Source organism: Lycorma delicatula, chromosome 1 (assembly GCF_047948215.1).
Source record: "Lycorma delicatula isolate Av1 chromosome 1, ASM4794821v1, whole genome shotgun sequence".
Lineage (NCBI taxonomy): Eukaryota > Metazoa > Arthropoda > Insecta > Hemiptera > Fulgoridae > Lycorma > Lycorma delicatula.
Window position 1 is genome coordinate 294,438,932 of NC_134455.1, and position 15,670 is coordinate 294,454,601.

At 33.6% G+C, this 15,670-nt stretch overlaps 1 protein-coding gene across 5 annotated transcripts in view; it reads right to left on the reverse strand.

The window, feature by feature from the left end:
• Positions 1–15,670, reverse strand: part of Keap1 (kelch like ECH associated protein 1) — a 67,385-nt gene that overhangs the window by 30,254 nt on the left and 21,461 nt on the right. For 4 of the 5 annotated variants that reach the window (XM_075379707.1, XM_075379690.1, XM_075379717.1 and 1 more), the window contains one exon: positions 4,949–5,098. The exons of the other annotated variant lie outside the window; for it this stretch is intronic. In XM_075379707.1, the coding sequence (XP_075235822.1) occupies positions 4,949–5,098 (150 nt within the window). The remainder of the gene's footprint in view (positions 1–4,948; positions 5,099–15,670) is intronic. 5 annotated transcript variants of the gene reach the window in all.

Sequence of the window (15,670 nt, forward strand, 5' to 3'; positions counted from 1 at the left end):
AATTAAGGTCTTATTTTTCTTAGGCACATTTTTATTAAAAAAAAATAATATTTAAAAAAGAAATGTTTTTCAGAATCACACCCCACCCCAAAAAATGCTCTAAATCTAGTGGCTAAGTGGGTATTATACTGCTTAAATAGTACTGCCCATCACCACATGGAGCACCAGTGTAGCAATGACATAAACTGTATAAAAAATATTATATTTAAATAAAATTATAAATATTTTATAATAAGTTGTATGTGTACAAGTGTGTAAACCATGCATCAGAAAAATGCCGCACGATGGGAAAGTCCTACAATTGTGCTGCCAGCTTTTTTTTGTCACTAGTGCTTTCTTTGTATTTTTGCAAAATTAAAGTTTCTCTGTAAACCATAAAGACAAACTCTATTTTCACATTTTCTTTGCTTCATGTTATGAAAAAAAATTAAGGTAAAAGGCTTTTGCTTCAGTAGCTTTGTTTATTTCAAAGTAGTGGCTCCTAGCTGATCTGCAGCATTATTACAAAATAATGTTATATATTTTTAAAACATCAGCTAAGAACCTAGTGGACCATGCTGTTCCACAGCGTTATTATTACAAACTAATGTTATATACAGTAAAAAAATTTGTTAAAAATCTATTCCATTTATAACACACCCTTAACCCCCTTGTTTTTCTCTTTCCTTTCACAGGAAAATGTGTGCTCAAAACCTACATTTCCAGTTTGTCTAGACATTCTACTGGATGGATCAGGCAAAGGTTTTCTAATTCTGCTCAAATAGCCTGCAGATATATCATCAAGCAGCAACAGACCTTCACACAATTAACACAAAGGTTAAGTCTAGTCTTCCAAAACTTTTTCAGAATTTTTTACTTTAAATAGGTAAACTAGTCCCCCGTTTGGATCTCCGGGTGGGGACTACTAACGAAGGGGTCATCAGAAAATTAAAAAATAACATTCTACGAGTCGGAGCGTGGAATGTTAGAAGCTTAAAAAAGGTTGGTAGGCTAGAAAATTTAAAAAGGGAAATGGATAGGATAAATGTGGATGTAGTAGGAATTAGTGAGGTTCGGTGGGAAGAGGAAGGCAACTTTTGGTCAAGTGATTTTTAGAGTAATTAACTCAGCTTCAAATAATGGGCAGGCAGGAGTAGGTTTCATGATGAACAAGAAGATAGGGAAGAGAGTAGAGTATTTCAAAACACATAGCGATAGAATCATTGTAATAAGGATAAAATCAAAACCTAAACTGACAACGATTGTTAACGTCTATATGCCTACAAGCGCCCATGATGATGATGAGGTAGAGTGTGTATACGAAGAGATTGATGAAGCAATTAAACACATAAAAGGAGATGAAAATTTAATAATAGTTGGAGATTGGAAACCTGCAGCAGACATTGATAGCGACCATAATTTGGTGATAATGAAATGTAGATTGGGGTTTAAAAACCTGAAGAAAAGGTGTCAGATGAATCGGTGGAATTTAGAGAAGCTTGAGGAAGAGGAGGTAAAGAAGATTTTTGAGGAGGACATCGCAAGAGGTCTGAGTAAAAAATATAAGTTAGAAAATGTAGAAGAAGAATGGGAGAATGTTAAAAAGGAAATTCTTAAATCAGCAGAAGCAAACTTAGGCGGAATAAAGAGAACTGGTAGAAAACCTTGGGTTTCAGACGATATATTGCAGCTGATGGATGAACGTAGAAAATATAAGAATGGTAGTGATGAAGAAAGTAAAAGGAACTATCGGCAATTAAGAAATGCTATAAACAGGAAGTGCAAACTGGCGAAAGAAGAGTGGATTAAAGAAAAGTGTTCAGAAGTGGAGAGAGAAATGAACATTGGTAAAATAGACGGAGCATACAGGAAAGTTAAGGAAAATTTTGGGGTACATAAATTAAAATCTAATAATGTGTTAAACAAAGATGGTACACCAATATATAATACGAAAGGTAAAGTCGATAGATGGGTGGAATATATTGAAGAGTTATACGGAGGAAATGAATTAGAAAATGGTGTTATAGAGGAAGAAGAGGAAGTTGAGGAGGATGAAATGGGAGAAACAATACTGAGATCTGAATTTAAGAGAGCATTAAACGATTTAAATGGCAGAAAGACTCCTGGAATAGACGGAATACCTGTAGAATTACTGCGCAGTGGAGGTGAGGAAGCGATTGATAGATTATACAAACTGGTGTGTAATATTTATGAAAAAGGGGAATTTCCGTCAGACTTCAAAAAAAGTGTTATAGTCATGATACCAAAGAAAGCAGAGGGCAGATAAATGTGAAGAATACAGAACAATTAGTTTAACTAGTCATGCATTAAAAATCTTTACTAGAATTCTATACAGAAGAATTGAGAGGAGAGTGGAGGAAGTGTTAGGAGAAGACCAATTTGGTTTCAGGAAAAGTATAGGGACAAGGGAAGCAATTTTAGGCCTCAGATTAATAGTAGAAGGAAGATTAAAGAAAAACAAACCAACATACTTGGCGTTTATAGACCTAGAAAAGGCATTCGATAACGTAGACTGGAATAAAATGTTCAGCATTTTAAAAAAATTAGGGTTAAAATACAGAAATAGAAGAACAATTGCTAACATGTACAGGAACCAAACAGCAACAGTAACAATTGAAGAACATAAGAAAGAAGCCGTAATAAGAAAGGGAGTCCGACAATGATGTTCCCTATCTCCGTTACTTTTTAATCTATACATGGAACTAGCAGTTAATGATATTAAAGAACAATTTAGATTCGGATTAACAGTACAAGGTGAAAAGATAAAGATGCTACGATTTGCTAATGATATAGTAATTCTAGCCGAGAGCAAAAAGGATTTAGAAGAAACAATGAACGGCATAGATGAAGTCCTACGCAAGAACTATCGCATGAAAATAAACAAGAACAAAACAAAAGTAATGAAATGTAGTAGAAATAACAAAGATGGATCACTGAATGTGAAAATAGGAGGAGAAAATATTATGGAGGTAGAAGAATTTTGTTATTTGGGAAGTAGAATTACTAAGATGAACGAATTAGCAGGAGCGATATAAAATGCCGAATAGCACAAGCTAAACGAGCCTTCAGTAAGAAATATAATTTGTTTACATCAAAAATTAATTTAAATGTCAGGAAAAGATTTTTAAAAGTGTATGTTTGGAGTGTCGCTTTATATGGAAGTGAAACTTAGACAATCGGAGTATCTGAGAAGAAAAGATTAGAAGCTTTTGAAATGTGGTGCTATAGGAGAATGTTAAAAATCAGATGGATGGATAAAGTGACAAATGAAGAGGTATTGCGGCAAATAGATGAAGAAAGAAGCATTTGGAAAAATATGGTTAAAAGAAGAGACAGACTTATAGGCCACATACTAAGGCATCCTGGAATAGTCGCTTTAATATTGGAAGGACAGGTAGAAGGGAAAAATTGTGTAGGCAGGCCACATTTGGAATATGTAAAACAAATTGTTAGGGATGTAAGATGTAGAGGGTATACTGAAATGAAACAACTAGCACTAGATAGGGAATCTTGGAGAGCTGCATCAAACCAGTCAAATGACTGAAGACAAAAAAATAAAATTACCGTAAATTTTGCTTTAATTATTTTTTTGGTTAAACATTTTTCTCTGTAAGTAGATATTCTGTTTCAAATTAGAGCTTAGCAATAATGATGGTAAACAAAATGAAATAAAAATTCTGTCTCTAAGTCTATGCATCAGTTATCAAGAGAAAATGTTTCCAAATTTACATGTTAACCTCCAAACAAATATTTTGTAGTTTTAATAAAACCTTATGCAATCATATATATATGTAAAAGCAATCATCAATTTAAGACCCAATTATAATCTTATTAATGCAAAAATATAGTATGTAAACAATTCATAAGGCAAAACAATATTACATGTAATAAACAGGATAGTACATTATACGAGGTCTGTTCAAAAAATAACCAAACGTTTTTAATTATATGCCAACAGATATTTAGTGACATGCGATTGGCAGTATTGTGTTCCGCATAACCTCCTCTGTAACAACATGTTCTTGGATTCTTGATATCTCATTTAGTTTTCATGTTATTGTTATTTGAGTGCAATGTGTTTAAGTGTTAGTAGCGGGGATTTTTGTAATGTGCGTTTTTCAGGAGCAACATAAGATTTTACATGAAACTGGGGAAAATGTTCACAGAAACTTTTCAAGTTTTGAAACAAGATTATGGAGATGATGCTCTGGGTTATATGCAATGCTGCGAATGGTTTTCACAATTTAAAAGTGATCATCAGTCAACTGAAAATGACCCTTGACCAGGAAGGCCTTTAATTTCAACTGTGGCATACACGTTCAGAAAATCAATACTCCAGTGTACACAAATTGGTGGATTGATTGTCACAGAACTTGCAGAAAGATTTAGCATCTCTAATTGATCATGCCATGACATTTTGACTGAAAAACTGAACATGAATAGAGTAGCAGCAAAGTTTGTTCCTCGTTTGATAACTGCAGAAAGAACATTTGATGACAGCAGAAAGAACATCGAGTGGAAAATTGCTAGCAACTCCTTGAACAAGCCGATGATGAAACATTCATGCAAAGGATCATAACAGGAGACACACGCTGGGTTTATGGCTAAGACACTGAGATAAAAGTTCAATCATCAAAAAATCGCACATTACAAAAATCGCCACTAACACTTACTCGCCTACATGTTGTACTCAAACATCAATAACACAAAAACTATATGAGATACCAACAATTCTTCAAGAACATGTGGTTACAGAGGTTATGCAGAACACAATACTGCCAATCGCATGTCACTAAATATCTCTGTTGGCGCGTAATTAAAAATGTTTGGTTAATGTTTTGAACAAACCTTGTACAATAATTATAAATAATTTCTTTTCATTGAAGAATCACACATTAAAAAAACAAAATTAATTTTAAAAAAATTATACTGTTGCTTAATAAACAACCTGTGAGAAATGTTGAACAATAAACTGGTTTGCCTTCTGCCGCAGATTGGTACAATTATGCTGCTCAGCAAAATCAGCAATACCAATAGCATTTGACGGATCAAGCTGATGTTCTAGGAACGTACAACATGCATTAATTACATGAAGCACCTAAAAAAAAAAAATATGGAATAAACAGTATCTGTTAACATACAAAAACTAATTAACACATGCCTTTAACAATTTATTTTTTACTCCAACAACAAATAATATAACACATTTATAAACAGAGATTCTTCAAACAAGAGGAACTTTTGCTTTTTCTTTCAAAAGCAAAAGTAGAATCAAAATGGTTTTGATTCTACTTATAAAATAACTGAATACCCACAAATGTGGTATTTATCTGAGAAGGATATGGTATTTACATATTTTTGACAGCAGTTCTATGAAATTATCACTTCTCGTCAAGTGAAATCTCAGTTACCAAAGTACTGATAAAGATTTCAAAATTCTTCCTCCAGGATGCTCTGTTTTAAGTTATGAGTTTTGTAATCTTACCCTTTATAAATTTAAATTAAGATCCTTAAAATTTTCATCAAGCCTCAAAAAAATTAATTCTAAGATGTAAAATTACATGATTTCTGATGATAAAACTCTCATTACCAGAAATGACTACAGTTGCAACTACAAAATGCAATTTACTTACTGTATTATGAAAAATGAGATTATTTCAATATCTAAAAAAAACCTTTTTTCCAAAAAGTAAAAGTCACTTCTCTCATTTATTGGAAAAAATAAACTATATTCTGTTTCAGAAACAGCTTATCATTAAATGTAATTTCTTAACACACTTGGCTATATAACTTCAGAATGGCTCTACAAAATTGGAATACTTGTTAGCATGCTAGCTTCTACATAAAATGATGGTGGGTTTGATTCCTGGATAGATTTAGTTTCTTTTACCAATCATTTCATCAATTTTATTTACCTTATAGGCAGTTTTGCAGCCACCAACAGCCATCTTCCGCACTCTATAGCCCATCTTTCTCGTTCTACCCAAAGGTCCTCCTCGTCCACGCCTCTCCTGTCCACAGCCTCATATACACCCTTGTACCGTTACTTTCTCGGTCGTCCATGATTTCTTCTCTCATCTGGAACTCATTCATATGTTCACAGAGGTAACCGATCTGAAAACATTCTCCTTAGATGCCCATACCACTGCAACTACTTCCTTTCAATGGCATCCAGCAACGTTTGTTCAATCATTTTTTCTATACATCTTTATTTCTTATTCTATGCTTTAATGTCAACTGAAAACAGTGCCACCAAAGATTCATTTCCGTCTATATCGGTTTCCTTTTGATTCCATCATTTAATGTCAGTACCTCTACCCAGTAGGGTTGCACAACTCTTCACAATAGATTCATAAATCTGTTGCTTAACTTTATTCAAAATCTCTTTATTCCAAAAGAAGGGAATGTAGTTTCCTAGTCAAAATCCTTCCTCTATTTTAGTGGAAACATCATATTCATCCTTTTCATCATCTGATAGCTCCCACGTATTTATTCTCACAAAAATTCTAAATAACATGTTAATCAGCATTCAAATCTGATCCGATCACACCAAATACTAAAACGTTTCCTTAGTTATCTCCAATCCCCAGTTCTCATAAGCATCCACCAACTTTCTTACCATATAAGTCATATCTTCCTCATCCTTAGACAACAATACTTGATCATCAATGAATAATAATGTGTGTATACCTCCTATTTTCATACCCACAGACCTGCATTTCCGACTCCATTATTTAAATGCACTATAGACTAAAGTTGGAGAAATTGTACAACCCTGATGTATACCTTTACTCACTACAAAGCCATCTGATAGTTCACTCTCTATTCTTATTCTATTACTACTATCCTCATATAGTACTTTAATGGCAATTGAGACAAACATTCACACCTACCCATTTAATAGCCACCCATATCATATTCACTTAAACATTATCATAAAGTTTTCTTTAAATCCACAAACGACATGTGCAACTCTTTTCCCATTGTTATTTACTTCTCCATCAGTTGTTTAATACAAAACAAATTATCAATGAATGACTGACCAAACCTAAATCCACATTGCTCCTTCACAACCACCCTCTTTTACCAATCTTTTTTTTGAAAATCTGCCCATTTAGCCTCCCCACTGATGTCAAAACATTTACACCTCTATTTCCATACTCATGTCTATTATCTTTTTTGTGAATAGAAGATAGCCAAGTCTCTTTCTATTCTCTTGGAACATCTGCACTTAAAATGCATTTATTGAACATCATCAGGCATGGAGCATACAAGTAATTCAACAGGAACACCTCCAGAGGGCCTGGTGATGTGTTAATTTTTATTTTCCTTAATTCTTGCTTCATCCACTGAAATTTCAGGTAGGACATCGACCTTCACCCTAGTATAATTTACCTCTCCAAACACCTGTCTGGTTTCAGTCAACATATCCTGATAACATTTTCTTCATTAATCGAAACCAATTACAGACAATTCTTACATTCATTAATATCAGATAGTAACCTGTTAACAATCTTCCATGCTCATAAGATCTTGAACTCCCAAGTAAACTATCGATTTTCCTGCACTTTGCTCCCTAAACCAATTCTTTGTCCTCATCACTTTTTTACCAGACAATTACATTGTAAATTTCCTGCCTACCATCCAAATCATGGTTAGATAACTCATGAAATAATCATATAATAATAATAATAATCTCATAATTGTTTTGCTAGTTCATTGGTAAAGACACCTCTTCTCCTCTATTAATGGCCTTAATTCCTCATTTCACCAGTAAGTTTCTTTTTTTTCCTTTGCTACCTTTCAGCAGTACCCAGAGCTTCTGCCAATGCCTAAAACACCTTCATGCAAGTATTATACATTTAAATTATACTTTGTTCTGACCTTACCTTCCATAGGGACTCTTACTCTCAACTTACACAGGAATGTGGTAAAACCATTTTAAAACCTTTCAAATTACAACAAGGTATATTAATCTTAGTAAGGGTATCATTAGTACCATCATTCCTTCCCTTCAACCATGGGACAATCAACACCTCTGACCTCACCAAAAAATAATCAGAGCCACACACTGCTCTCCTCAGCACACAATCATCATACACTTTTAAACAAGATCCCATTCTTAAAAGCATGTATTTGATTACAATGCCCAACAATTTTTTTTTTAATGCTTCTTTACTTTATGAGTCAAATCTTACTAATTTTGGGTTAAGAAAAATAAATATGACAAAGGAACATTTTTATTAGCTCTAGTTTTTGTGATATACAATAGGTGGAAGTATTTAATTTTAATAGAATAAGAGAAAACGATACATTTTAATTACATATATCAACAACATAAAAAGTCCATTTTTTTTTATGACAGTTATATTCTAAGTCTTAATTGATGGAAGAATACCTGGAAGTTGGTTGGGTCTGAAGAGAATCATGTGGTGACTTCATGAGATTGTTGTCTTTTGGCTTTTCTCTTGCGAGTTCCGGAGCATTCCTACACACAAACCAGCAGTAATCTGCAAGCACTGCTTCATTCCAATGGCCCTGACATCTTTGTTCCATTACAGAAATATCCTGATAGAATCTTTGTCTGGTTTCATCACTGACAACTCCACAGCTAGGAGGGAAATGTCCAGGTGTGAGTGGACAAAATTGATTTTAAGGGCCTTGTTGCGTCAGAGTTGATGGTATATTAGCAGAAGTACTGTCACCAACTGACTGTAGTTTTCATCTCTTTTATTGCCTAAAAATCCATGAATGACTCCCTTTAAGACTTCCCAAGCTTCCTTTTCTTTCCCCTCCAAAATTTGGTCACACGCAAGATCCTTTACAAGTTGCCGAATTTGTGGCTTAACAAAAATACCTTCCTTAACTTTTACATCACTTAATGTAGGAAATCTATCTCTTAAGTACTTAAAGGCCTGTCCTTTTCGGTTCATACTTTTAACAAAATTTTTCATCAAACCCAGCTTTATATGAAGGGGTGGAAGAACATCTTTTGGGTCCACGAGAGGCTCGGAAAACAATATTTTTCTCACAAGAGTTAAGATTCCTTACAGGCCAGTCTGCTTGAATATCATGTGATTTCCTATTCCTACTGTCCCACATACATAAAATGTAGCAGTATTTGTATACCCCAGTTGCATTCCTAAGAGCACAGTGATGACTTTTAGATTACCACAGATTTCCCCCTTGTGCTCAGCATACTTGATTGAGTCTAGGAGGATTGCCATGTTTGTATAAGTCTCCTTCATGTAAACTGCATGACCGTTGTGAAGTAATACAACTTTCAATCTACGCTTGGAGAAATCTATGAATAGCTTCCAATCAGTTGAATCATGATTCAAATTCAAACATTTCATTAAGTTATTAAAATCGCAACAAACAACAAGATTGTTTTTCTTCCCAAAAAAAGAAAGCAGATCCCTATGACAATATCTGCACTGTGAGACCCTAACATCATGTTGGAGAAGATTCCATTGCTGTAGTCTTGACTCTACAAATTCTACCTTCTCCTTCGACAAATCAAGGTCTTTAATGAGATCAATCAATTCCGCTTGACTCAGTCTGTACAGTTAATCATCTTTTTCATCAAAATCAAACTCATGGAATGTGGAAGGTTTGTTGGGTTCTTCTTCTTCCACCACACTGCCTTCATTTTCTACTTCAACCTCATAATTTTGGGATTGAGTAGGAACTGATAAACTATCTGAATGTGGAATAGATCGAATAGCAGATGTAAGATTAGAGTACTGAACTGTTCATCTTTTCTACATTGACAATCCTGTCTTTATAGGTGGAGTCAAACAGAAATAGCAGTTATCTGTACAGATTGTAGGCTCCTGCCAAACCATGGGCACAGCAAAAGCCATAGATCGTTTTTTATTCTTCAGCCATTCTCGTAGTATAACTGAACAAGAGTTGCAACATATATGTGGAGCCCATGATTTATCCTGTTCCCCTACCTTCATACCAAAATAATGTTGATTGGCAGTCTTCACAAGAGGCATCAGATTGGGTTTCTGTGACGAAAATTTTATTTCACCACAAATGTAACAAAAATTATTCACTGAATTTACACATTTTCATGGCATTTTGATTTAACAAATTTTTCACTTCAAAAGCACTTGAAAACCAGAAATTCTGCACTAATTACAACACGAACAATATGAAACTCACAATCACAGCAACAGTAATAATGTTTATAATCTACAAACACAGCTGGAAAACATTGTTTTGTCATTTAAGAGGTGTGATAACTCCAAAAACAGAATTATCCCCAAACTAAAAATGTAGATATAATAAAAAATTCCATGTCATTATATCTCCAAAGAAAAAGCTAATTGGTCATTTTTATCGTGATTTTTTCATTCAGCAGAGGAAATACATAAGAGTAAGCTGTTTTTGAGCCAAAATATTTTCATATTTGGGCAGGGATATAGATCTCTAAACTTTTTATGAATTGTAATACTATGTGTATTTATGTATATCTTTGTGCAGAAAAAACCATTCATTATTTTCAAAGAAAACTGTACACACAACTCAATCAATCTCTGTCCACTGCCCGGGTGGAGTTATTGGTTTCCTGTTGGGCACCTCCCCAGGTGGCAGGTAAGCGAATGCTCATCAGATATGGTGGGTACCAGGGAAATGAAATATCCATGGTAGACCAAAACTGGTGGCTGCTGCCTTAGTAGTTTGGACTTTTTTTTAAGATGATTAATTCACCATGTAAGCTTCAAAGCTTGTGCACAGGAATATGAAATAAGAATTTTGAAGCATATGAAAAGTGCCATGCCTGGCTGTGATTTGAACCTGGGACCTCCGGATGAAAGGCTGATATACTACCACTCTGTCACAGAGATCTGCTTTGGTTAGTTAAAGGCTACAAGAAAAACCTGGAAAAACTTTTTCCTGCCCTCCTTGTAAAATCTCAGATTACAAAAAACTTACAAATGAGCGTCGGAATAGTACAGGTTTTAACAATAAATGGAAAAGGTGTCAAAAACATTTCATGAATTTTGGATGCTGGAACGTTTAAGAGTTGTCTACGAAAGATAAGGAGTGTTTGTTGAATTGAATAAATTTAAGATGATGTAATCATATTATTGGAAGCAATAAATTTGGAACTGAAGTTAAGGAGAGTTATGCCCATTTTTACAGTGGCATTGATAAGCATTAAGGCTGGCAAATACACCAGCCTTAACAAACTAAGGCTGGTGTGTTGGTAGTTCATAAGAGGTATGCAGGGAAAGTTATTAAATACTGAATTATGAAAGGTTAACAACACTTGATATGACGCATGCTAGGAGGAAGGTTGTGATAGTAGGCATCTATGCTCCAAATGAAATTAATAATGGACAGCTGAAAGATGATTTTTTTTTTTATTGTTTAGGTTCGGTACTGGAGGATTTGAAAGGTAGATATTGTAATATTAGGGGATTTTAATGGAAGCGTTAAAAGGAGGATAGGAGATTCAGTAGAGGGGAATCTTACTTTCCTTATAAAATATATGCAAAAGTACATGTGAGATTGTATACCAAAATGAGAAAATTAATTTTTTGGGCAACAGTCAGCACTGAAATAATCTTCAAATTTAAATGAAACCTCAACAGTAAATAATTTTATTTTTCATTTCATACCCTTCACATTACAAAAAAAATCCATTTTGCACACTGGAAGGCACAGCTAGATTTCACCAGTGCTAAGGGGATAAAAAAAAATTCCACCTTAAAGTTAAGAAAAACTTCAAATTTACTCAATATGACAATGGTTGCATGTGAAAAAAAGTTTCACATGTTTAGCATACAACAAGCCCCATCTCACAATTTCAGCAACATTTTGGTTATCCCTTACCGTAAGGGTTTGGCATATCAAAAATTGTTACAGACAAAAGTTTTAGGTAATGTTTAGAGGACTAATGACCACTTTAAACCAATTTAATACTGAGCCTACTAAGTGATGTATGATTTTTTTTGTCTTCAAAACCCTATTTTTTCCAGCTCCTGGGGCAATGTTTGGTGATATCAAAAAACTTTACTTATATAAGTTTTAGCCCTTATCCAAAGAATAGTAGGAACTTTAAACAAATTTGATACTTTACTTAATAAGAAAGTTATAGCGTTTTTTTTTTTTTTTTTTAAAAGCCACCTTGGCCACATTGGACCCATTGGTCCAATTTTAGCCATTAACAAACTCGACCAAGAATTTGGGTCAAGTTATTTTTAGGGAACAATTTGAAAGCAATTGGTGCAAAATTACAGCAGTTATCATGTCCACAAGAAAGTGAAATATATATATAAACTTTTGAGCTGACTGTGGTTTTGAGGTCTCGGGGATGTGAAATGTGAAGATATGTCAAAATTTTCTGGAAGTCAAACCATAGTACCCATTATAGCAGGTAGCTTTTTTATAAAATCTATGTAATATGAAGAAATCCCTAACAGATGAAAGATATATATAGCATGGTCTTAGCTCATCATTTAACTGATACAATTTGTTTATTCTAATTTAAAATATTGATTTCTGGAAACAAATAGCCATATATAACTATTCTTTTAAAAGGTAAAAATTCAACTTTTTTACACTTATTACACCAGGTTCATAGAAATTATTTGAAGCAAAACAATTTCTCCCAGTATAAATTTTTGGCATTAGTCTTGAACACTCAAAATATTGTAAAAGAAATGTGAAAATCCTTATTTAATAATTCTATTAGCCTTCTTACATTATCATGAATATCTAAATAATATTTCATCACATTCTGCTATCTAGATCAGTAATTATCATAGTAAAAAGAGAAAAACATTGTTTGTTACTTCTTTATTTCTTTAAAGAACATATTTGATGAATTTGCCAATCTGATCTCCACGGCAGAGTGTAGCGTAATGGCCTTTTATCTGCAGGTCCCAGGTTCGAATCCTGGTCAGGCACAGCATTTTTCATGAGCTATAAAATTTCAATTTCATATACCAATGTACAAGCTTTCAGCTTATATGGTGAATTAAACATATAACAAATTAATATAATCATCCATATGCTGAATTAATCAAACAACAAAAAAATCTAAAGAGTGTTTCACAAAAAACACAACTTTTGAAATGCCTGCCATTTCTATTCTAGTAAGTTGACAGCACTGAACGTTACACGATTTTCATCTGTTTTCTTTGTGGTTAGTAATCATGGAGCGCCAAATAGCATATGATCATCATCTATTTTCTGTACGGGTAGGAATGGAGTGCTTCCTGACAGAACAGCATATTGACATAGTGAAAACTTATTACAAATGTGGTGAAAGTTGTGCAGAGACTGTTCGCAAACACCGAATGTTTGGTCAATATAATGCACCAAATAAGTTGACTGTGATGAGACTGATGGCTTAATTTGAGAAAACCGGTTTGGTTGTTAACATTAAATCCTCAGGGCGTCCTCGTGTTAGTCGTTCTGCGGAAAACATCACCATCGTGAGTGATAATTTTGCTGTAATTCTGATGAAATCTATTGACCAACATTCACAACAATTGAATATTTCCAGAACCAGCATACAATGAATTTTGGAAGATCTGCACCTTTGGGTCTATAAAATCTAACTGACAAAAACTGAAACCAAACAATCACAAAAAGCAGTAGACATTTGTTGATTGGGTGCTTGCGAAACAAAGAGTGGACAACAATTTCATCAAGAAAGTAATGTTCAGTCATGAGGCGCAATTTCTGTTGAACGGCTGAAACAATTGTTCTGTTGAACAATTGAAATTGCAGAATTTTTTTTTTGTGTTTGAGAGTGAAAAACGCCTGGGCATTATCATCGCCCGGAATTTAATTAATAAAAGGGTAAAATAACTCCAAAATAATAAAACTCATAAGGTGTAAAATTAATATTGATCATACAATAAAAATTTATTAAAACAAGAGTCAAGAAGGTAAGATAAAACTCAAAACTAGTTTGGAGCTCAGAAAACCCTTGAGTAATTTCATCTAAAGAACGAGAGTGTGCCTGCAGAGTCATGGAGGACTTTGAGTAATATCATATTCCATTATCACAGATAGCATACACTGCAAAAATATGTAATATGTAAAAATTACTTAATTTCATCAATAAATTTGTATGGTATTTTTCACTCAAAAGTTGCATTCTTTATGGAACACTACATAAGTTTTTAATTGATAGAATTACGTCAACATTTTAAAGAAAAAATAATTTGTAACAATTTTTTTAAGGTAGTGCATTTTGAGGCAATTATGAGTAATTAAAAGCTATGGAAGTTAAAACATTAAGAAAAGTGATTTTCCATTTATTCATTTTTCTTTAGATAAAGAGTACATATGTAATTATTTAATTTAACACAATGGTGCTGTTAAGACACATAAAAAAACCACAAAAGATTTAAGTTTTCAAAATAAGCAGTTGTAATTCACAGAGTTCTTTAGTATGCTCATACATATAATTAAACACAAACTATGATTTATGAAATAGTCTGTGCACAACTGATTTTAGTTACAAAATAATACACTAAATCTACATGTTGGTTCTTCAATAACTAGCTGCAAGTTAAGTATTGTCATCAACTGAAAACAATTCTTTCAAGGACTTTAAACAAAGATAACAATTACAGAATGATACGGTAATCAATCAAATTAGGATCTCCTGTCTTATTCAGAGTTGAACAGCTGCATATTTATGAAGTTAAGGAAAATTTATTAAAAAAAAAAAAAATTATATCTATAAGTGGGCTTGAGTGTTCTCTAACCTACTGAGCAGAGATAGTGTAAATAATGCAGTATTTCCCACAGAAAAGAGTAGACTTGGATGCAAGTGGCACTAACCAGTTGCTTCCTCTTGAAGTAATAGAACTGACTTTGAGGCATCTTAAGTTAACAGAATAAAAGTATCACTTGCAAAATGGAATATTTTCTGCATCTGTAGAAGCTTGGCATGTTGATATGCAATAGATATTTGATTGAGGCAATAGGAAATCCCTTCATTCGTAAAACTCCCAAATAATTCTAGTATGGGATAATTGGAATTGATACCAAGACCTGTATCTTGGAGTTAGGTTACCTAAAACCACCAATTTATATGGTATCAAACATATTTGAGATAGTAAATATACTTATTAAAGGATATAATAATGTTCAGCAATAACTCTAACATGTGACAAGAAATTTTATCAACAAAAGAAAAAATAAATACTAACATGGGTATACATCAGAAATTAAAATCAAATTCCATTCAATAATATTTGCTTATAATCTAATCATATTTGATTCATCTCCCTCTATGAATCATGAGACTTTGCTGTTAGTGAGGGGGCTTGAGTGCTCAGTGATACAGAATAGCTGGGCTGAAGGTGCAACCATATTCGAGAGCTAGACTAAGGAATGATCCTGAAAGAGGGCAGCAGCTCTTTCAGTAGTTGTTAAGGGCGTAGGTCAGGACAACTCAAATGGCCATATCAACATCACTCAATCCTTTAAGTACTATGCAGCTGAAAGCAATGGAAAACTACAGCTGCTTTTTTCCCAAGAAAATGTAGCTCTCTGCATTTTCATATAAAATGATGGAGGAGGTGCCTTCCTTGGTAAAACTTTATTCCTGAGATAAACTAGTCCCGCGTACGGCTCTCCGGGTGGGGACTATTAAGGAAAGGGTCACCAGAAAATTAAAAAAATAACA